This window comes from Pan troglodytes, chromosome 4 (genome assembly GCF_028858775.2).
Source record: "Pan troglodytes isolate AG18354 chromosome 4, NHGRI_mPanTro3-v2.0_pri, whole genome shotgun sequence".
Classification (NCBI taxonomy): Eukaryota; Metazoa; Chordata; class Mammalia; order Primates; family Hominidae; genus Pan; species Pan troglodytes.
In genome coordinates, this window is record NC_072402.2 from 125,906,295 (window position 1) to 125,930,797 (window position 24,503).

Below are 24,503 nucleotides of genomic sequence, written 5' to 3' on the forward strand. Positions count from 1 at the left end.
TTCAGAGGCTCTTGAAACATAATTAGCGAGGTATACAAAAAATGAGACATGAATCAGATCAGATGATCATTTTGATGGTAAACCATTGTCTCATACAAGAAAAGAACACCAAATACTTGAACTGGGAAATATGCAAAAATTTACTAGTTACTTTAACTGAAGAAAAGTTAGGGGTCATGTATACCTATTACTCTTGACCTCAGTTATTATAGTCTAATTTGCTCTCCATTAATTGTCAAGAATATTTTGTTCTCTGCAGCTGACATATTTAATGAGAACTTTGGGCCCGATTTTCGAGAGGAAGAGACTTTCTTTTCTGTATTTGCCATCTTTTTTCCTGCTGCAACTGGTATTCTGGCTGGAGCAAATATCTCAGGTGATCTTGCAGTAAGTATTATAAAGTGCTATATCAATTATATATTTTAAAAGTGGAATTTGTATATTTATTTTTACAGATAGACTTTAAAAAATCTTCTTGTCTTCTAGGATCCTCAGTCAGCCATACCCAAAGGAACACTCCTAGCCATTTTGATTACTACATTGGTTTACGTAGGAATTGCAGTATCTGTAGGTAAATAGTTTTACATTTCTTTATGTGTCGCAGAAATTTCATGATGTACATACTATAAATACTTACTTTTATGACATTTGCTAACTTTTTTAAATACAGAAATATTTCAATAAAAAGACATGGAGTTGCTCATAATTCAAAAACAGTTTTTAGAAAACTAGTAATGACTTCTATAGACATTATCTAAACCGCCAAATGCTTTATGGTATCTCCAGGATTTTTATTAATTATGGTAAATTAAAAAATTATATGAAATTGCATCTATAAACTCATTCCACTGAGATACTGAAAACAATGTATGTGTAGAAGCAAATGAATTTCACTCTTACAAATTTCTGTATTTTTTTTAAGATGGTTATTTATTTATTTTTTTTTACAGTATATGAAGATTCTTTCAAGACTATTAAGCAATGCTTGGCAATTTTTTACCATAAAAACACTGGTTTTGAAGAATAGGACATACTAAGTTTTACTTAGGAAAAGTTTTACTAAATTCTTAGTAAATTGAATGAAAGTGATTTCAAAACCATGTTATTACTTCATGGGATCATGGATCAACTTCATGGATTACTTCATGGGATCAACTTGAAAGGACTTAAGTGGTCAACCAGTCTCTAATCCTTTTCTTACAGATGAAAGAATAGAAGTTCCGAGATTTCACTACCAAAGATAGTGGCATTTGTTTTAGAGAATTGTTTTCATGGCAAAGAAGGTTTTTTTGTTGTTTGTTTTAAATAAAGTCTTTAAGGCTATTTTCTATGAATTACTATTAGTTTACATATAGTTTGCATTTGTCAAGCTTTACAGTTAAATTTCTTAAGCATAATGCAAAAGTAAATCTTAGTTTAATACTAATGTAAAGAATCATAAACTCAAAGCCCATAGGCTACACAGTATGAGGTTTCTATTGGATTTGGTAAGAAAATTTCATTTTTGCTATATATTCACTGATTTGCTGGGAAGTAATAGCAGAATTATATTTATAAACTCTGCTATTTGCTTAAATGTAATTTTGAAATTTCACTACATGACAGAAATACTAATAATATCACGGTGGGCTGAATTGCCTTTTTTGTTTGTTTGTTTTGTTTTTTGTTTTTTGTTTTTTGAGACAGAGTCTCACTCTGTTTCCCAGGCTGGAGTGCAGTGGCTCGATCTTGGCTCACTGCAACCTCTGCCTCCCAGATTCAAGCAATTCTCGTGCCTCACCCTCCTGAGTAGCTGGGATTACAGGCACCTGCCACTACACCTGGCTAATTTTTGTATTTTTAGTAGAGATGGGGTTTCGCCATGTTGGCCAGGCTGGTCTCAAACTCCTGACCTCAGGTGATCCACCTGCCTTAACCTCCCCAAGTGCTGGGATTACAGGTGTGAGCCACCGCGCCCAGCCTGAATTGGCATTTACAGAGGAATTTGGATTTAATTTATCCCTAGAATTCACACACAAATCTCTGAAATTTATTTTGAAAACACGGATGAATATATATGCCTAGCAAAATATATGGGTTCCCCTAAAAGTTCCTAGCATGCTTCTATACATTATTGCTAAAGAAAATTTAGGCATAAAGTGACATAATTGGTTATGTTTTAACTTGTAAAATAGTTTGTTACAGCAAATATTTTCTATTTTTATTTTACCGTCTAACATTGCTGGCCCTCATGCTCATTTCATTCTGTCTGCATTAGCCCTTGGAGCAATAGGGGTAACCCCTTGATGCTGATGTTCAGTAGCTAGGCCAGTAAAGGCAGCCTCTACACCAGTGGTTGTTAAGCTCAAAGCAGTGGAACCTTCCCCCCCCCCCCCGCAAAAAAAAATACCAGGCATAGACTATCAGAATACAAAGCACATGAAAGTATAGTTACTTTAGGGCTGGGGGGATTTGCAATGCTCTATTCTCCCCCCATTCCCCAGTTGTTTCAGAGGTACCTTTATGGAAACATGGTTTTGCAAGGACTGCTCTGAATGGTAGATGAAAAAATTGAAAAACAAAGAACTGTATAGTCTGCCTAGTCATTAAAATATCCTCCCTTCTCATACTTAGTTCTGTTTATTCAATTTTTGCTGTCATGCATGTAATTTTTACCTCAATATATGATGACATAATACTGAAAAAGTGCTTCAGAAAGTAAAAATCTTTAAAATATAAGGAACGGTAATTACCATTAGTTGTGCATTACACGTTACTCTGAATAATAAATTGCTTGTTTCAAGGTCACTTTTAAAATATTTTATTATGGAAGTTTTCAATTTTATGGAAAAGTAGGGAGGATTTTCAAATTAGCTCAGTAATTATTACCCAGCTTCAAAAAAGTTAGCAAAAATATTAGTACATGGTTAATCTTGTTTCATCTATACCCAAGTCACTCTGCTCTATGGGTTATTTTTAAGCAAATCTTAGATACCATGTGTTTTCTTCTTTTTAGGATAATCATATTTGAGACAGAGATTTAAATATAATTATAATTCATTAACATTCAAATTATTTTCCCTCACAGAAGAGTGGTATTACCTGAAGTCTGATTTTTAGCCACATTCAAGTATAAAATATTTGGAGTATAGGAAAACATCACTGCCGTTTGGAACTCTTTCAGTACAGTGTTTTCATATTTACTTAAGGACATCTTAACCAAATAGGCTAGGAAATAGTTTGCTAGTATACCATTTTCCACAACTCTGTTTACGTGGTTTTTAAGTGTTTATGTGTAAATACTATTCTTTATAAAAGGTTCAGTTTCATCACATATTGGGGACCATGATGCTTTACAAATTCTGTTCAAGGTAAAGTCTTAATTGTAAATGCAATGTATGCTATTATAAGGGAGTAGATATGTAGTCACTACTTTGGTTTCTTTATATAAATATATATATGTATATAAAATTCTGAAATGAATGTAGATATTAACCATATTATTCTTGTTGTCACTTGTGCTTTAGGTTCTTGTGTTGTTCGAGATGCCACTGGAAACATTAATGACACTATCGTAACAGAGCTAACAAACTGTACTTCTGCAGCCTGCAAATTAAACTTTGATTTTTCATCTTGTGAAAGCAGTCCTTGTTCCTATGGCCTAATGAACAACTTCCAGGTGAGCATTGACTTTGTAATATACAGACATTCTGTATTTATCTAGGGGTGAGACTACTATCAAATCTGACCATTCAGAATATAGCTGTAACATAGAAGGGAGGACAGTTGTTACTTTATTTTTTTTAATTTTTAATTTTTTCTTGAGATAGAGTCTCACTCTGTCGCCCAGGCTGTAGTGCGGTGGTGCTATCTTGGCTTGCTGCCAGCTCCGCCTCCTAGGTTCAAACGATTCTCTTGCCCCAATCTCCCGCATAGCTGGGACTATAGGCGCCAGCCACCACACCCGGCTAATTTTTGTATTTTTAGTAAGGATGGGGTTTTACCATGTTGGTTAGGCTGGTCTCGAACTCCTGACGTCAAGTGATCCACCTGCATGGGCCTCCCAAAGTGCTGGGATGGCAGGTGTGAGCCACTGCGTCTGGCCAGTTGTTCTGTATATCCCCCAAAACTGTAAATATCTAATTGGACAAACTAAAATATGAATGGATAAAATCTGAGGATGTTCAAGAGCAAAGAGCCCCTAGGAGGTAATGCTTTTATAACAGCATGTAATATATATATATTAGTGTGTGTGTTTTTATATATGTAATATGTAAGTATACTGTTTTAGAAAGCATGGAATCATCTTGCACATGGTCATATTTGTATGGGTCTGTTTTTGGATTCTTGATTCTGTTCTGTTGATCTTCATGTCTGTCCTTGTGCCAGTACCACACATTCCTAATTACTGTAGTTAAATGATAAGTTTTGAGGTCAGGTAGATTAATTCCTCCCATTTTAGCCTTTCTAAAAAAAATTGTTCTAGCTATTTTAGTTCCTTGGTCTTTCCATATAAAAATTTAAAATAACCTTGTGTGTGTGTGTGTTTTAATTAATTAATTTACTTTTTAATATATATTTTTTCACTTCAGTAGTTTTTGGGGTACATGTGGTTTCTGGTTACATGGATGAATTGTGTTGTGGTGGAGTCTGAGATTTTGGTGCCCCTATCACCCAAGTACCTTACGTTTATTTTTAAAAAGTCTTGTTGGGATTTTGGTAGGAATTACGTTAAACTGGTATATCAGTTTGGAGAGAATTGACTTTGTTGAGTGTTCAATTCATAAATATCATCTCTCCATTTATTTGTATTTTCTTTGATTTTCTTTCAGTCAGCATTTTGTAGTTTTCAGCATATACGTCCTGTATGTATTTTGTTAGATTTACGACTAAGTATTTTTATTTTGCTCAATTTAAACCCATACCAATTAAGTTCAGTTTTCTAATTAGTGTTGTCTTCATAATTGCTTTATTTATAAATGGCCTTTAAAAAAGCATTGATCAGTATCAATAGTAGTGTTACTTTATTAGATATGGCTCATATAAAGTCATGCAGCATGAAATCACCATTTAACATTTAACAACAGAATTTAATTCTGAATGGATACTAGAAAACTAGTGAATTTCTAAAACATTCAAACTAGACAGGTTAGTAGTACTTCTCAAGTGTTTGGAGGCTGTCAGTTCTGCTGTTTATTGTTCTCTATTAAGGTACTGAAAATGAAATGAAGTTTTAGTCTGCCAGATTTATGAGTTTTGAGAAACTGAAAAAAGATTATATAAGGGGAAAATAAATTACTAAAATTAATTTGGAGGATAATTTTGAGTTGTTTGTTAAGTCCTAGGATGGTAGAAAGAACACAAAGGTGTAGATTCAGGAGATTAAATCAAAATATTCTATTGTAAATTTATAGAGTACATGGTTTTGCTGATTTCAAAAGATAAAAATTTTGCTTTGTAATTTTTTTCAGTATTGTATAAACAGAATAATTTGTATTTTAATGTATTTAAAATTATGTGTTTTATGTACAATCTGTAAGTTTTACAATACAATTTTTAACTAAAATTTGTAAAGGCATTGTTTTTATTTTTTATTATGTAGTTTTAAGCAATTGACTGTACTTTCAGTGGTTACAAATATTGAACCCAATTATGTAATAGAAGTTTGTGTTTTCTAGTCATAAGACTAGGCAAAATTGTAGGAATGAAAGAAAGTATTCATGTCCAGCTAATGATTCAGGCCAATTCTGACATTGATACTGTGTATGGAAGGCACAAACATTGGTCTTTGCCCAGTGACTGAAAATGCCAGTCAGATTTCTGTGTGGCCTTAAGATAGAAAAGTTTGTTGTCTTTATCAAGTCTAGTTATGGACTCATTCGAGCAAAGAGGAATTTGGTATAAGTAAAGCTGCTTTTCTTATTGAAAGGAAGTAAACTTTTCAAAAATACTTTGTAAAGCAATACAACATGAGGGAAAATCTTGTGAAAATATAAATACCTTGGCATTTGGAGAGTGAAGAATGGTGGATAGGACATAAATGAGGAGTATGTAAGTTGGAGTCTCCATCATAAGATCTATACAAGCCATACTTTATAATCACCTTTTCAGACTTCAGGGAATAAAGTTATTTAGGTTATCTTCTTGCTTTTAAATTTTAAATTGTGTATATAGTCTTATATTGCTTGCTATATTTCTACATTTTAATGTCCTCTAAAACCTTTGACTCACTGTTGCCTAATAAACAAAATGCAAGCTTTAGTCTAAATCAGTCAGAGCCCTTCATACCTCTTCTTAAGCCTCACTACCTTCTGTTCCGACTGGACTCCAGGCACTGAGTGTGTTTGTACACACACACATGCATACCCTACTCTTTTGCTTTAGTCATTGCTTCACTCTGCTTGGAATGCACCTGTGGTTTATTTTTCCATGTCCAAATGTGCCTGACTTCAAGGCCACTTAGTTCCGTGAAGATTTTCTTGAATCCCAAATCATCTTCAACACACACCCCCACACAGACTTTTACCATTCATTTTATTTACTTGCTATCTTTTAGCTTTTATTAGACTTTTGTCTTTTTTTCCCCTTTAGAGACAAGACAGTCTTTTTTTCATCTTTGTTTCCACTGTATATTGTTGACACTAATATCATTATTTACATTGAATATCATTATCCTTGCTGCTGATATTTTACCATTAAATGTTGAGAAGTGCAGAGGTTACTGGATAACTGTTCAACTATTTAATAGAAAACAGAAAACCTATTATAGCAGGCCCCAAAACATAGTATTTCCAGATGAAAAGCCTGGATCATTATTTACTTCAATTTATAACTGATGGAAGAAGGGAAAATGTATTGTTTCCTCAACATGGAAGAGGAAAGGTTATAATAATGCTGGTGGTGTCAGTTTTGCCTTACTCCTACAATGCAGAATGTATCATATACTCTGTTCTCTACTTTCGTCCACTTATCTCTTTCTTTGTACTTAATTTGAGATCATTAAGACAGGTGTAGAATTTTGTATGATCTAATGAGGCTGTATAGCAGAAATTGGGTTTATTCATTTTAATCTTGACTCATCTGTCCTTTACAGTCTCCTTCCCTAAAGATAAGGTTGTCAGTTCTAAATAATCCAGCATTAATTACCATGAAAAATAGTGATTATGAAAAATGCACAGCATATATGTAACTACTAAATTGTTATTAAAGAGCTGAGTAGAAAATAATCTTTTCAGATTTTCTCCCCACTCTTAGAAGTCTGCTACTGTCTTTAAAACACTTCAGAGATGTATTCTTCATATTTAACCTTAAATCTAATGGAAGATCTAGGGAAAGATGTTTAGTCAACAGCGTGGTTTATGTGTACATGAAATCAGACTTATGCATTGTGAACAGGGATTGTACCCGTTGCTAACTTTCCATTTGGTTTAAACAATTAAATTTTACAGTCAAGTGTGTGATAGAAACAGCTTAAAACCTGATTTCCTTATCTCTTTGGTCTCAGTTGACATGTTCTTAGTCAATATAAATGAAAGATAAAATCTCCACCAATGAAGCAGAGAATCTAGGTGATGATCACCATTCACTGCTGGGAAATTTATAATACCATTCACAGCTGTTCAAGTTGACAGTAGTTGAATCCACCAAACAACTCCTCCACTTTAATTTTGTGTTTTGACAAGTTTCACAGATACAGAAGTACACAGTGAATACCTGTGTACTTATCCTTCAGTTATATTTACTAGTTTATATTTTACCCTATTTGCTTTGTGTGTATATATATATATAGTCTTTTTCTCCTCAAATAAGTTATAGACATCATGACACGACAATCATTTTGAAGTATTTAACGCATTTTGTGTAAGCACAATATGGTTATCCTACTTAAGAAATTAAACACTGATGAAATACTGTTATTTAAATATACATGCTATGTTCATATTTCTCCACTTGTCCCAGTAATGTCTTTTATAGCTATTTTTTCTAAGTCCAGGATTGATCTAGGGTCACACATGGCATTTAGTTACAGTGTCATTTTAAAATCATTTAATCTAGGGGAGTTTCTAGCCCACATTAATCTTCATGACATTGACATTTTCAACATTTGAACCAGGTTGTTTTGAATTATGCCTCTCAGTTTGAATTTACCTGAATTCATGATCTTAGTGATCAATCCTTTGTTGTTGGTGTTTTTTTTTTAAGTCTTCTAAGAGGAAATGTTTGAACATGTACACAGAGAAAGCAATATAATATACCTAGTATCTACATTACCCAGCTTTATCAGTTATCAGTGCATGGTTAATTTTGTTTCATGTGTAACTCTTCCTATCCCAGATTATTTAGAGCAAAACCCTAGACTTTATATCATATCTTTTCGCTGGAAATATTTCCACATTTAGCTCTAGAAGATAAAAGGTTAGAAAAAAATAACCACAATACTATCTTAACATAAGAAACAGCCTTCCTAATAGAAGTACATGATGGCACTTACACAGTATTCTTGCCAAAACTTGTACCTCATTTTGATTAACTGTCTAGATAGAACCAGTTTACTAGAATTATAGAAAAGAGAAGAGGTTAAGCAATACAATGATGATGAAGTCAGAAAAATCCAGAGTATGAGATCTCCATGGGAGAAATGATAGAAAAATAATAAAAGGAAAAGGAAATGTGAACCTGTTCATTGAAAAAGACTGAAGAGACGCATAAACCAAATATAATGTGTAACCTTTTTTTTTTTTTTTTGGATCCTGATTTGAACAGACTATTTTTAAAAGACAAGAAAGGACAATTTAGGGAATTTGAATGCTGACTTGCCTTTTTTGTGGTACTGTTAAGCAATTATTAAGTTTCTAAGCTGCGACAGTGGCATTGTAGTTAAGTTTTCAAAAGTCCTTACCTGTTAGAGATACGTACTGACATATTTATGTGCTAAAGGATATCTGGGACTTGTTTCAAAATATTGTGGGGAATAGCCCTAAGTCGATCATTGTTGAAATTAGGTGATGGATGTTAGCAGTTCATTGCACTCTTCTCTCTGCCATTGTGTGTGTTTAACATTTTACAAATGAAAAGGTTTTCTTAAGGTAAGGGCTAGTGGTAAATAAATTTGTTTCAGATATTTGTAATGCACATAGCGTTGTTGTTATTATTATTATAAAATGATCCCTAGTGTTAACCTCCTTCAAGATGTGACCACATAATATTGTGTTATTTTCTGAATTGTTTGTGAGATTTATTTTTCCATTTTTGTCACTTTTATTTAAGGTAATGAGTATGGTGTCAGGATTTACACCATTAATTTCTGCAGGTATATTTTCAGCCACTCTTTCTTCAGCATTAGCATCCCTTGTGAGTGCTCCCAAAATATTTCAGGTAAGTGTTTTTATATTACAGGCTTTATTAAAGGGAGAGTTAAAGTAATACTTCTCAATTTAGAATTGTTGCTATTTTCAAATTATTTGCTTCTATCAACCATATATACATATATATGATATATATATGCACATAAAGATATACAGTTAATTTTATATGTGTGAATGAATGTGAATGTTTATTTATATAAACATTTGTGCATTTGCTGTTAAGGTATAGTCTTTGAGTCTTTTTAGAAGTGCCGATGGATTTTTGCTTTTTTGACATATTTAGCATACATTTTCAAGATGTTTAAGGTATAGGAGTGCAGTCTAAGACTGAAAATAGGAAGTAGTAAAATATCTTTGTTCTAGTCAGTATGATGTCAACCTAAATATTTTATTTTACAAATATTTAAACAACTAACGTGATATACACATTGTGTTCATTACTTAAGGGTATGATGATGTATAGGATAGACATTATCTCCTTTTAGTGAACGTTAAACAGCTGAATACTGATGGGAAGTACTTTTTATTGGTAAATCAGATAAATGAATGTTGATTCTGCAGTCTTGTTCTTAGTGCTGTATTTATAGCCAGTGAGTACAGTAAAGGTAGAAAATATCATTTAAGACAGACTTTAGTAATGTTTTAAGAAAGGTAGTTAAGTTTTATAATCAAGATTTTTATCTGCTTTAAGATTTCAGCTTGTTTTTCTTAAAATAGGTCAAAACTATGTCATATTTATCAAGCTTCCAACTTTGTTTTTACTTGTATGCCTGCTTCTGTGATTTCTTCTTCATAAAATTTAATTTCAACATGGGGATAGGGTAAGGCAGATAGAAGTTTTGACCAGTATCCTTCTGATGTTTGAAATGCTTGAATTTCCTTTACATTTTGTAGGTGAAGCAGTATGTGGGACAGGATAAAAGAGATGACCAAGAATTAGAAACTTGAATCTCATTCCTGATTAACCTATTAGAACTATCAGCAAATCTGCATGTCTAATTTTAATATATTTCATTTTAATGTTTTCTTTCATTAGGCTCTATGTAAGGACAACATCTACCCAGCTTTCCAGATGTTTGCTAAAGGTTATGGGAAAAATAATGAACCTCTTCGTGGCTACATCTTAACATTCTTAATTGCACTTGGATTCATCTTAATTGGTTAGTTATATAAATGGTGTGTTATTGTAGATTTTTGGTGCATATTAGTTCTAGACATTGAATTATTAAATTATTAACAATGTTATCTTGGTATACTAAGTTTCTTTGTAATCAAAGAAAGTTTATAAAGTACTGTAAGTAATAGCACTCAGTACATATTTGCTGAAATTATTGCCATTACTAAGTCCTCATTAGAGCTAAAGGGAATTCCTAGGCTCTTTTTCCTAAAACAAATATGATAATGGCATAAGGGAAAGGATTCTAGTGTCCCCTGTGACATCAGTGCCTTTGATGATCTATTTTTTTGGCACTCTGCCTCTGATCATAAGTGAGCTCTGTTGGGTCTTCCACTACTAAAGATGACATTGGACTTTTTAAGGTTTAAAGAATTTTGTCTAACCCCTGAGACTAGTTGACATTAAAAGGCTGATGTACCACAAGTGTTGTGGGACTATGTGGAAACTAATTCTCATGTGATGCCGTTAGATGTGTATTTGGTGTAGCCACTTGTGGAGAACAAGTGGGCAATATCTTGTAAACTTTTCTGTGATCAAGAGTTTTCCTTCTAGGTATGTACCCTATAGAAACTTGTATATATACTTAAAGAGCCATATACAATAATGTTTCTAGTATTATTCATTATAGTGAAAAACGAAAGCCACCTAGATCAATAGAAGAATAATATGCAGCAGTTAAAAAAAGGAATAAACTTGGTTTTCATTTATCAATATGGATGAATTTCAAAAATAAATGTAAAAGATCAAATTTCAGAATGATACATATGGTATGCTATTTATGTAACTTTTAAAACACCCAAAACAGTACTATTATGATGCATATAGACTATACATGTCATAAAACTATATAATATGACTGGACAGAATATACCAAGTTTGGAGATGTGTGACATAAAGTATAAAGGGGATTCAGTGGTTTGCACAGGACTGGATTTCTGAAAAGTAAAGTATATGAGGCATATATGGCAAACTCTAAATGTTTATGAAAGCTCGATGGTGGTTATGGGGTGTTATGTTGTTATCTAAAGATTTGAAATACTTCATAATTTTAAAAAGTTAAATGTCTAATACGTCAATAAATCTTGCATGTGTTTGTTTTGCAGCTGAACTGAATGTTATTGCTCCAATTATCTCAAACTTCTTCCTTGCATCATATGCATTGATCAATTTTTCAGTATTCCATGCATCACTTGCAAAATCTCCAGGTAATTTTACATTTTTAAAAAAGTTTGTAAATACCATTTTTGATTGCAAAGAAAATAAAACTTTTGCAACATTTTCAAAGATGTTATGTGTGGGATTAGTTCATTAATGCCAAGTCTGTCTTTACAGTTAATTCAAATTAAGCTTTCAAAGATCTCTTTATCAATAAGTTTACTGATAATATTGTTTCTTATCTTCAAAGCATTTGGTAGGATTAATCTCTAATTCTGATAACACTGAAAAATTGTTACTTTTTAAAAAAACTAGTTTTTCAGTCTTTAGCTGATTTCTATTTTAGTTCTAAGAACATCATTATGATATAGTTTACCTGTAAGAAAATGGTTTTAACACGATGAGTTCTGTAAAATTCTGAAAAGGAATTTTAAAATTTTAATTTTAAAAAAGGAACAAAAGCATTGTTCCTTTTAAAGATTTGAAAGTCTGAGAACAGGGAAGATATAAAGTATGAGAACTTTGGACACAAACATTCTAACATCAGGTTTTTACTTTAAATGTATAAATTCTATTGAAATTATTTTTTTAAAATAATTTTGGCTTTGGAACTACCTACCAATGAAAATTGAAAAACATGGTCTTCAACATTTTTTAAAGTGGGCTTCCTTCATAAATACTTCACTAAATGGGAAGGTATGTGTTTCTGAAGTCAGCTCTTAGTTTTTCTAGCAAGTTGATTATGTTTTTAATGATTTTTATGAACATTTTATTTGAAATGTTTTATATATTCATTAGACTATGGATGTGGGTCATCCTAGAACCAGAAAATAAAGCCTAGTTACTACTAAGGATTCAATTTGAAACCTTTCTTTTTAAAACCTTCTATACTTTTTAACATTCACCTAAGGTAGGTTGATTTTTTTTTTTATGAAGAGTTTATTGAATACAGAACTAGTAAAATACAGTAATGTGGAAATAGATGTTACCTTTTCATAGCCATCAAGAATTGTCAAATTCAATTGTGATCAATAATAGTCTTTGACTTTACTATTCAATATTAGACTTAAACTTAATGCTTAAAGTCCTCTCAGTGTGGCAGCCATAAAGAATGTTATTTTTTGAATACATATGTACCATTGTGTAAAGCAGATGAGGTATTTGTGTGACTTTTATTTATTCGTTATTGTTAGGATGGCGTCCTGCATTCAAATACTACAACATGTGGATATCACTTCTTGGAGCAATTCTTTGTTGCATAGTAATGTTCGTCATTAACTGGTGGGCTGCATTGCTAACATATGTGATAGTCCTTGGGCTGTATATTTATGTTACCTACAAAAAACCAGGTCAGTAGCCTTTTTTGTTTGTGTCCCAAGCTAGAAAACATCTAGAAGCTAGAAAACATCTAGAAGTTCTTTGTTATTTTTCATTTTAAGCATCATCTTTTGTATATTTGAAAGCTACTTTGTATAAAACCTAAAATACTTTATTTCCAAACTCTTAAAGTTTTTTTTTTCAAATACATGTAGTTTTAATAAAACAGTTACTTTGAGATTTTTTATTCTGGTTTCCATTCTCACTCATAAATTAAATTGATCCTATTTGTAGAAAAAGAATAAATTCCTGTAATTAACATTTTGCTGCACTCAGTATATTTTTAAATTATTTTTTGAAAGGATCCAGTTACAGTACTGTAGTAGCTGTATAGCCTAATAAGCTAGGCTATTTATACATATAACCTACTGTGGTCCTTGAACTGGAGTGAGTACCATGGAGTTAACAAAATACTAGACGACATAGTATCTTTCCCACTAGGTTACTATGTAGCAGGGGAAATTGGACAAACTTGTTTTAACTGGGTAATGATTAATGATTTCCTAGTATGTCGTAATGATAACAGCTAAACGTATCTCCAGGTAAGATCATGATGCTAGAGTATGTTAGGATTGGTCCCGGTATTTTGCATTATAACCTGTGACACATGAAAGACCTGATGAGAAAGGCTTCATCTGGGCTCAATAGAATAGACTGGGAAGAGATTACAAGAGTAGTTTCAATATAGTAGTTTTAAACAGTAAGAACACATTTTGTAATCCAGATATGAAATAATGAGCTTTTAGATTAAAGTGGTAGCTCCAGAAATGAAATAAAACATTTTAGAAGCAGTTATTTCTCTAACGTACGTATCAAGTCTATAAATTAACAAATGTCTAAAATCATTTGAAGTCCAAGTTGTTTATTCAATAAGAAATAAAATTGTCCTGTTCAAATAACCCAACCAGTTAAGTACTATAAATAAGTATTTCTTAACAATTAGAAATTTGCTCATTTCCATTTAGACCTTTGGCTATATACAAACAATAATTTTAACATATTTATTTGTGAAAGACTCTTTCAGAGTTGTATGCACAGCATGTCTGCAGCCCTGTCATCTCAATCTTTTCTAAGTAATACTTTAAATGAATTATAGTTCAAATTATCAGTCTTAATATCTTGCTGTATATGTGAACTATTGAAAGTACAATAGTGTATTTCAGCAATTGACTTTTTAAATGTGAAAGCATGTTTAATTCTCTATGCCTCAGATTGGCTATTGATTGGTTGTTATTACTGATGTTAATGCTGCATGAACATTATCTTCCCACAGATGTGAATTGGGGATCCTCTACACAAGCCCTGACTTACCTGAATGCACTGCAGCATTCAATTCGTCTTTCTGGAGTGGAAGACCACGTGAAAAACTTTAGGTAAGTGATAAAGAAGGAAACATGGAAGCATTTTCTCTTTGCTGGCCAGTCAGTTCTTATTTTTCATTGACATTTTCATGTACATTTCACATTTTTAATGGGTCTTGGGCAGTTTAATTATTTAAGAACAAAATTGTACAAAGAAAAATTAATATCTACCTTAAAAAATGTTATGAGGGTTTTGGAGGTTTCTCACTTGAAGACTTTTAAATGATGGATATGATAAAGTCAAAGTTTGATTTTCTCCATGGCCATTAAAGTTACGTAACTGTGTAAGTATGAGATTCATAAAGATTTTTTGACATGCGTTATTTTGTAACATTACTGACACACTAAAATTGTTAGTTGTGTCTTAATCAGTGATTAACTGGAAGCAACTTATAGTGACAAAGAATCAATGCTTATACTAAAGAGCATTTATTACTATTTTCCTCAATAAATGACTTTAAGAATATATTATCTTTTTTGGCTGGGCACGGTGGCTCACGCCTGTAATCCCAGCACTTTGGGAGGCCAAGGCTGGGGGATCAGTTGAGGTCAGGAGTTCGAGACCAGCCTAGCCAACATGGTGAAACCCTGTCTCTACTAAAAATACAAAAATTAGCCAGGCGTAGTGGCGCATGCCTGTAGTCCCAGCTACTTGGGAGGCTGAGGCAGGAGAATGGCTCGAACCCAGGAGGCGGAGGTTGCAGTGAGCCAAGATCATGCCACTGCACTCCAGCCTAGGCAACAGAGCGAGACTCCATCCCAAAAAACAAAAAAAGAATATATTATCTTTCTAATAGTTTATTAACCATCAGTATAAACTTTCTTTAGTCATGAGTAATCCCTCCTTATTGGCTTCTGCATGATAAACACAAATCTTTTCCATGTTTATTAGTAAACCAAAAGGGAAAATAATGTTTTTAAAGAAACCCTGAAACGTACATAAATGTCAAAAGAGAATTGCTCTACCCAGTCTCTCTCTCAGTAAGAAAAGTAATTGTTTATTTTTTTGTTACTCTTTTGAATTCTCCCCTTCCTTTTTGCTAGACTAAAAAGGTCTGAGAGACCACACGCAGGTCTTCAGCTTTAGGGTAGACAGAAATGGAGAAGAAGGAATGAGAGCCCTGGGAGGAAAACTTTTCACTTCAGCATATTTTGGATAGTGATGTCAAGGATGACAGAAAATAGAAATTATTATTTTATGTAAAAAGTTGTATCCTAGAACTGAGAGTATGACCAAAAGCCTATGTTTATTTGCCATCAATTAAAAAAAAAAAAAAACCTCTTGCTTTGGCTCATTGTAGTAAAGCCAACATTAAAAAAAATTTATTTTGGGGCATGTTGGTGCATGCCTGCAATCCCATCACTTTGGGAGGCTGAGGCAGGAGGATCACTTGAGCCTAGGAGTTGGAGACCAGCAGTTTGAGACCAGGCTAGGCAACATAGTGAGATCTTGTCTTTACCAAAAATTTACAAAATAGCCAAGTATGATGGTGCATACCTGTGGTCGGGAGACTGAGGCTGGAGGCCTGCTAGAGCCAAGGAGTGTCTAGGCTATAGTGAGCCATGATTGCACCACTACATGCTAGCCTGGGCAACAGCGAGACCCTGTCTCAAAAAAAAAAAAAAGTTATCCCAGTTTGGCTTTTTAATTTTTATTAGAATTATACGTGAGTATTGTGTAAAGAGGAAAAGCTAGTCTGCAAGGTTTGTCATGAAAATCAATAGTTGCCTGCTCCTCATATCCCTCTTTCTCTCACAACTACAGGTAACCATGTTATTTACTTCATAAATAGCATGCTTGTCTTGCTGCACAGTAGTCCCCTGTTATCCACAGGGGTTGTGTTCCAGGACCCTCAGTGGATAGCTGGAACTGCAGAGAGTACTGAATTTGATTGTCATGAGTCAGACCACCTCTTTGTTGTTGTTCATGTCTTCTATCCACGAAGTTAGTGCCTTTTCCATCTTAACTAAGCCCTTATTGCACATTACGGCTGTAACTTTTACAGTTTGAAGTGCAGCAGCAAAACTAGCATGAGTTTCTTTTTCCTTCCTTACAGTTTCACAGTTAGAAGATTCATTTTCTTACCGTAGATTTTAGTAACCTTTGCATGTAATTTTTTTTCTTTCCTTAAGAACTTTCACCTTTTCACTTAAAGGAAGCATTTTACAGTTTTTTTTTTTTTTGGTATATTCAGATTGCCAGCATCACTACTCTTGTGCTTTGAGGGCATCATGAAGTAAAATAAGAGTTGCTTGAACACAGGCACTGCGATATGCAACAGTTGATCTGATAACCAGGACAGATGTTGGGCAGGCAGTGTCTGTAGCACAGAGACGCTGGATAAAGGGAGAATTTATGTCCCAGGCCAGATGAAGCCAGATGTTGAGAAATTTCACCACACTACTCAGAATGATGCATAATTTAAAACATGAATTGTGTATTTATGGAATGTTCTATATTCTGAAACAATGGAAAACAAAGCCACAGATAAGGGGGGACTAGTGTACTTTTTGATTTTTAATTTTGGACATTATCAACTGATATCTTTCATCTACGTATGCCTACCACATGCATGCATCCTTACCTTTATACCTCATCCTCCCAATACATTTTATATTATGATTTTGATTAGATCATATTTGGTATTTATATTTTTAAGACTTTTAAACATGCTGTAACAGCTGAGCCATGTAGTAAATTATTACTGTTTTTTCTTTGCTACATAGCTTTTTTGTTTTCCCTGAAACTAATAATTTTTCTTCTTCCTTAACTATATTCATCACTGTCTTAACCTTCATCAAACTTGCCAAAAGATTTTTGTTGTCTTCACCTTGTAGTTTCTTACTGTTTACTGTTTCTTTAATTTGGGTTTTGGGATTTAACCTGGTCTGAAATGAAGTATCTCTAATATTTGGCCAGGGAAGTTCGGCATTGGTGAGTGGAGCTTGTCAGTTGAAGTCCTTAATGTAGATTAATGTGGCTTTGCTGGTTCTTTGAGGAATGTGATTATCTTAAAGGCTTTCTTTTTGATCTGATTAGATTTTCCAGAAAAGATTATTTTAATCTTCTGCTTGTAGGTAGAGAGTTCTGGGAGCCAAGTGGGGAAAGGAGCTTAAAGGTTTCAGGGTTTAGTATATACATGTTCTTTAAACTCTTCTATTAAATGTAGCTTACTTCTGCCCCTAGCTGTTGCTGGTGACTCCCAGACCAGGGGCTCTCTCCAGCAAATAAGCCCCAGCTTAGTAGGGTTGGGGAGGTTCAGGGACAGTGGCAATGATTTAGTGATGGAAATGATTTAGATCCATCTAGTTACTTCTTGTGTAAACTTTTACTTTCTTTAACACACTGTTCCTGCCACTTCCAGAGGGACCTACTGTTCCTAACTCCTAGGCATTTTGGTGATTTTTAGATGTGAAATCAGGTAGTTTCATAGCTTCCTCATGTGCTTTTCAGATTTCATTTTTTTCTGATTTGTCAAATCCTTTACTTTTCTTCCAGTTGCTTTCTAGCTTTCAGTATTCCAATGCTATTGTGCTCTAGATATTTTTGTGGTTTGTGCCTTTGAAAAAAATCTCTTTATGCCGTGGAGAGTTTTGAGAAAGGAGATAACATCAAGGTAGATGTGCACTCTGCTGCTGTTACTCAAAGTCATCCCTAATAAACTTTGTACTGTACCATTTTTGGTATGATCAGACTGTACCAAATAATATCTTTCTGGTTTATTATTTAGTAAAGGTAGGGGCTACAAGTTAATTTCTCACAATAACGGGTTCTATTAGGGTATGGGTTAAACTACTATAACAAAAAGACTGAAAAATACAGTGGCTGAAACAAGAGAGACATTGGTGTCACATGGTAGTCCACAAGTAGACAGATGGTTCATAGCAGGTAGGCAGATTTGCTGTACTTTGGTCACTCAGAACCCACGTTCCTTATCAGTCTGCCATTCCCTAGCTGTTTTTGTTCATGTGGTCAAAGTCATCACTGCATCCACAGTCTAGCTTTCTGGAAAGGGGGAAGAATGTATGGAGGCAGCACAGCTTCCTTTTTTAAAGGACACGCCCTGGAAATAGGAACATACTTATGGGCTATAAGTTAGTCATTGGGCCACATTTAGCTCCTAGGAAGGCTAGGAAATATACTCTCTGGCTAAGGAGTTAATGTAACTTGCTAAAGCTCGAAAGTCTGGGGCATGATTTCATGTTTGATTGCCTCAAAGCAACTCTCCCAGACAGAATTGCTTTTCCAGCTCATTTGCTAAAATTCTAAGTAAGATGGTATTTTTTGAAAAGTCGTTATTTAGGTTTTCATCCTCATTTTAAGGACTCCTGTAAAAATTAACGTTTAAGTCGGAAATTGTAGTCTGCAATTCACTTTCTGTTATAGTTCATTTTGATTATATAAATCCTTGTCTTAAGGAATTTTTGCCAATCTGTTTGGACCTACCAAATGGAGACCTGTATATTTTTTACATTAAATATCAGTGATTTCCATTTCCAGTCAGTGAAAATCAAGAGCTACAAATATATGAAAGGCATGCCACTGTCTCACATTTGCAAAGGCAATTGAATTCAGTTTTGGCTTTCATCATTGATAGCTAGAATTCAAATTTCTAGTTCAAGTAGAAATCTTTTTTTCAACATAGGTGATTTTACTCATGGGACGACAGTCATTAATGTTAAGCTAGATTAGAGAGGGCTGATATCATGAAGTAGTAATAATTATGAAGTGATCAAGCTAAGAAGGAAAGTGACCTGTTTTGTACATGAAGGCAAACCTGTGCTCACAGGAAGTTTTGCAAACTCTGTGAAAGAATTATTAATAGAATATTTATTGCCTTTAGAAAATGAAAAATTGTTACATATTTGAAGACAAGGCAGTGCTCGCAGGAAGTTATGCAAACTCCGTGAAAGAATTATTAACAGAATATTTATTACCTTCAGAAAATGAAAAATTGTTATATATTTTTTTAACTAGCATGATAATTTCTTTCTGTAATACCTACCAGAATCTTGATGTATAATAGTACCTATTATTTTAGAGGGACATTTGGCATGATGTTTGTTCCAAGATTTTGTTTCTGCATTTCTCATGTACCAAGAAGTCCTGGTTAAAAATAGTCTTTTTGAGAATCCTGTGGCCTATGTCTTAAGGACAGTTGTATACAGAAAGCTTCTTAGGGAAACAACTTAAAATCTTGTTGCCAGAAACACAAATTTATCTAATTTTGTTTGTCTTTTCATCTTAAATTAGGCCACAGTGTCTTGTTATGACAGGTGCTCCAAACTCACGTCCAGCTTTACTTCATCTTGTTCATGATTTCACAAAAAATGTTGGTTTGATGATCTGTGGCCATGTACATATGGTAAGTATCAATTTTGTTTTCTTTTTCAAGTTTTTTATAAAAGTTTTATTTTAGATTCAGGAATACATGTGCAGGTTTGTTATGTAGCTAAATTGTGTGTCACAGGGGTTTAGTGTACAGATTGTTTTGTCACACAGGTAATAAGCATAGTACCCAATAGGTAGTTTTTTGATCCTCACCCTCCTCCCACCCAGTAGCCTCAAGTAGGCCTCAGTGTCTATGGTTCCCTTCTTTGTATCCATATGTACTTAATGTTTAGCTCCCACTTAGAAGTGTGAACATGTGGTATTTTGTTTTGTGTTCCTGTGTTAGTTCACTTAGGATAATAGCTTCTAGCTGCAGCCGTGTTTCTGGAAAGGAAGTGATCTCATTCTTTTTTATGGCTGCATAATACTCCATGGTATTACAGGTACCACATTTTCTTTATCCAGTCTACCATTGATGGGCATTTAGGTTGATTCCATGTCTTTGATGTTGTGAATAGTGCTTCAGTGAACGTACGCATGCATGTGTCTTTATGGTAGAACAATTTATGTTCCTTTGGATATATACCCGATAATGGGATTGCTGAGTCAAATGATAGTTCTGCTTTGAGTTCTTTGAGAAAGCCAAACTGCTTTCCATAGTGGCTGAAGTAATTTACATTCCCACCAGCAGTGTATAAGTGTTTTCTTTTCTCTGCAACCTCACCAGCATCTGTGTTTGTTTTTTTTTTTTTGACTTTTTAATGATTGCCATTCTGACAGGTGTGAAATAATTTTTTTATACTAAAACTTTTATGCTGTATATAATTCGTAATTTATAGGGCTGTCTAGATTGGAAATAATTTGACAAGCCAACTTTTTTTTTTTCAGGTAGTTGTTTTTTTCAAAATATTTTTGCCCCTAAATGGTCTTGAAGTAGCATTTTTAAACAGATACTGAATTTTGAGCTCTCATTGTTTTTCTTATTCATTATGAGTAGATTTTAACAAACTGTATTGTCCTTGTAGAGTGGTTTGGCTTTTTGATACCTATGGAGTAGAAATTCACTGTTACTTTTCTCACTAATATGTCTGAAACTGGGCCCCTTCTTTACACCTTATACAAAAATTAAGATGGATTAAAGACTTAAACCTAAGACCTAAAACATAAAAACCCTGTAAGAAAACCTAGGCAGTACCATTCAGGACGAAGGCATGGGCAAAGACTTCATGATTAAAACACCAAAAGCAATGGCAACAAAAGCCAAAATTGATAAATGGGATCTAACTAAACTAAAGAACTTCTGCACAGCAAGAGAAACTATCATCAGAGTGAACAGGCAACCTACAGAATGGGAGAAAATTTTTGCAATGTATCCATCTGACAAAGGGCAAATATCCAGAATCTACAAGGAACTTAAACAAATTTACAAGAAAAAAAACCACCCTGTCAAAAAGTGGGCAAAGAATATGAACAGACACTTTTCAAAAGAAGACATTTATGTGGTCAACAAACATATGAAAAAAAGCTCATCATCACTGGTCATTAGAGAAATGCAAATCAAAACGACAATGAGATGCCATCTCACACCAGTTAGAATGGCAATCATTAAAAAGTCAGGAACAACAGATGCTGGCAAGGATGTGGAGAAATAGGATCACTTTTACACTGTTGGTGGGAGTTTAAACTAGTTCAGCCATTGTGGAAGACAGCGTGGCGATTCCTCAAGGATCTAGAACTAGAAATACCATTTGACCCAGCAATCCCATTACTGGGTATATACCCAAAGGATTGTAAATCATTCTACTATAAAGACACATACACACGTATGTTTATTGTGGCACTGTTGACAATAGCAAAGACTTGGAACCAACCCAAATGCCCATCAATGATAGACTGGATAAAGAAAATGTGGTGCGTATACACAATGGAATACTATGCAGCCATAAAAAAGAATGAGTTCATGTCCTTTGCAGGGACATGGATGAAGCTGGAAACCATCATTCTCAGCAAACTAACACAAGAACAGAAAACCAAATACTGTTATGTTCTCACTCATAAGTGGGAGTGGAACAATGAGAACACACGGACACAGGGAGGGGAACATCACAAAGCAGGGCCTGTTGGGAGGTGGGGGGGCTCGGGGAGGGATAGCATTAGGTGAAATACCTAATGTAGGTGACAGGTTGATGGGTGCAGCAAACCACCATGGCACCTATATACCTATGTAACAAACCTGCATATTCTGCACATGTATCTCAGAACTTAAAGTTATATATATATGTTTTATAAAGTCCCAAGAACACTTGGGAACATTTACTTACCAGAAAAAAATGGGGGTTGGAAGAAATAGGCAAATTGTGATAAATATCTCTGGGGGAAGTAATATCTCTGGTATGTAAGAAGAACAAAGTGAATGCTGAATTTCTAAGTTCAAACACTTAGTTGCCAATTCTTTTTTGTTTTAGCCAGAAGAAAACTATTAAAAATAATGAACGTTTTTTAATCCGAAAGTAGTTTTTAGTTTTTTGGCATTGTGGTTATTAAGAACAGACTGGATGATGGCTTACCTGTGCTGCATAAGAAATAGGGGTATTTGTTGGATCAGCTTCTCTCTCAATGTCTGTTCTTCATCTTGTCTTGATTCTAGACGTGTGTGTTGTATACCTCATGTCTCATCCCCAGCTAATTGTTCTGCTTATACAGTGGCAAAGTCAAGGGGTGTGTGTTTGTGTGTGTGTGTGTGTGAGAGTGCGTGTATGTAGGGTAGTAGAAGGATACTTGGAGACACTGACCCCACTTGGGACTTGTGGAGTTTTCTAGTTTGTCTCTGAGCTGATCAGCTAAATCAAGCCTTGAGCATAAGACATTTACAAATGAGACAATTTCCCTACTACAAAAGGTAAATTATATTTTTACTTATTTACATTTAGGGTGTGTACTCTTAAGCTTATTTTTAGATTTTTATATATTTGTGTATAACACATTTTGTGTATTGCTTGCAAGGATCAAAATAAGAGTTATGAGTTAACAAAGCTCATTTAGTTTCTCCTGTTATTTCATCCTTTAACAGAATTTTGAAGAAAAATGCACTAATATTTTATAGCTCACTTTGATTTTCAGTGATATTCTCAAGTTAGAATTAATAACACAGACATTTGGGAGTAACAAAAACAAAACTAGGGAAACTTTCTGTAGAAAAATAGAAGGTGGTTATTTTACTCTGTATAATCTCTTCATTTGTGATAGCTTCTAACCTCTTTACTTAGAATGGAAACTTTTAATTTATTTGTAAGTCTGTGTTTCTTCTCTTATTCTTTCTACTGGCATCCCTGTGCCTTAGCTATTCCATCAACTCTACCTTTTTGTAATCTTATGTATTAAAAAAACTACATGAAAATAAAATGCTATTATTATACTTCTGACCCTACATTTAGTCACCTGTTTCAAGCCAGTATAACAGGATGAATGGTTTGTATAAATGTGAAGTAGCTTACCTTTTAATTAAATATATTATTAATATTTTTATTCAAAGGGTCCTCGAAGACAAGCCATGAAAGAGATGTCCATCGATCAAGCCAAATATCAGCGATGGCTTATTAAGAACAAAATGAAGGCATTTTATGCTCCAGTACATGCAGATGACTTGAGAGAAGGTGCACAGTATTTGATGCAGGTAACTTTGTTAATGCTTTTCAAATGCCTACATTTTAGATTTCTATAAGCTTTTTAAAACTTTTTAATTCTAGATTTCATAGATTTCATTCTTCATACTAATAAAAATGGCAAATCTTTTTTTATGTCTTTATTAAACTACTTTGGCTCACCTGGCTAGTTCAGTCAGTAAAGCATGAGACACTGAAAGTAAACTACTTGGATTTGTATAATTCAGAATTAAAGGGACCGTAGAAATGTTGTGTTGTTCTGTGTTAATTGTGGAGCTACTTTGTTAAAGTAGAGGTGGGAGGCTCAGAGTATTGTCTTCTGATCCGTTTCTGTTGTGTGTTTCTTAGAACTTGATAAGCACAGGGTTAAGAATAGCCAAGGCAATCTAGGAAGAAGGGACAAGGTAGGCTTGCTTTATAGGAAAGAAAGCCCTGTCAAAAAACTGTAGTGATTAAGACATTGTGGTGTTGAATATAGCGATAGACAATTAGACGAATGGCACAAAACAGAGGAGATAGAGCTATCCGTATCAGAAACTTAACATATATGACAAAGGTGCTATTGAAAGCATGAGCCAGAATAAATCATTATTAACATGAAAAAAAATACTAGATCCTTATAAAAACCACACAAAACACATCTCCAGATGGATTAAACACCTAAATTTAAAAGGCAAATTTGTTTTATTTTTAGAAAAAATTCTAAAACAATTTTATGACCTTTAGCTAGGGAAGAATGAGGCACCGAAAGTTGAGTTCAGTAGTTTTGTAGTTTAAAATTTTGAGATTCTAAAGAAAACATGAAAATAAATGAAGCATAGACCAAGGGAAGATGGTGATCCTAACATGTAATCAACAAAAGATATGGTCCAGAATACAGACAGAAATACTATGTCAGTAACAGAAAAAAAGCGAAAGATATGAACAGAGAGGAAAACTAAATGACAGAAATAAAAATTAAAAGCACAATATACTCTTATTCCATATCCATTAGACTGACCCAAAATTAAGTCTGCCAATACAGAGTGTTAGAAATGGCATAGAGCAAGCTAGTCCAACCCGTGGACTACATATGGCCCAGGATGGCTTTGAATG

General features: G+C 33.8%; 1 protein-coding gene across 4 annotated transcripts in view; it reads left to right on the forward strand.

Moving 5' to 3' along the window:
• The window catches only part of SLC12A2 (solute carrier family 12 member 2), a 106,194-nt gene that overhangs the window by 54,884 nt on the left and 26,807 nt on the right, over nucleotides 1-24,503 (forward strand). For all 4 annotated transcript variants that reach the window (XR_010157323.1, XR_010157324.1, XM_526998.7 and 1 more), the window contains exons 8-17: nucleotides 260-387; nucleotides 487-571; nucleotides 3,507-3,658; nucleotides 9,247-9,354; nucleotides 10,381-10,504; nucleotides 11,625-11,726; nucleotides 12,870-13,025; nucleotides 14,327-14,426; nucleotides 19,669-19,780; nucleotides 23,279-23,419. Coding sequence is in view for 2 of the 4 variants with exons in the window: in XM_526998.7 (XP_526998.3) it covers nucleotides 260-387; nucleotides 487-571; nucleotides 3,507-3,658; nucleotides 9,247-9,354; nucleotides 10,381-10,504; nucleotides 11,625-11,726; nucleotides 12,870-13,025; nucleotides 14,327-14,426; nucleotides 19,669-19,780; nucleotides 23,279-23,419 (1,208 nt within the window). In the remaining 2 variants the exon portion in view is untranslated. The remainder of the gene's footprint in view (nucleotides 1-259; nucleotides 388-486; nucleotides 572-3,506; nucleotides 3,659-9,246; nucleotides 9,355-10,380; nucleotides 10,505-11,624; nucleotides 11,727-12,869; nucleotides 13,026-14,326; nucleotides 14,427-19,668; nucleotides 19,781-23,278; nucleotides 23,420-24,503) is intronic.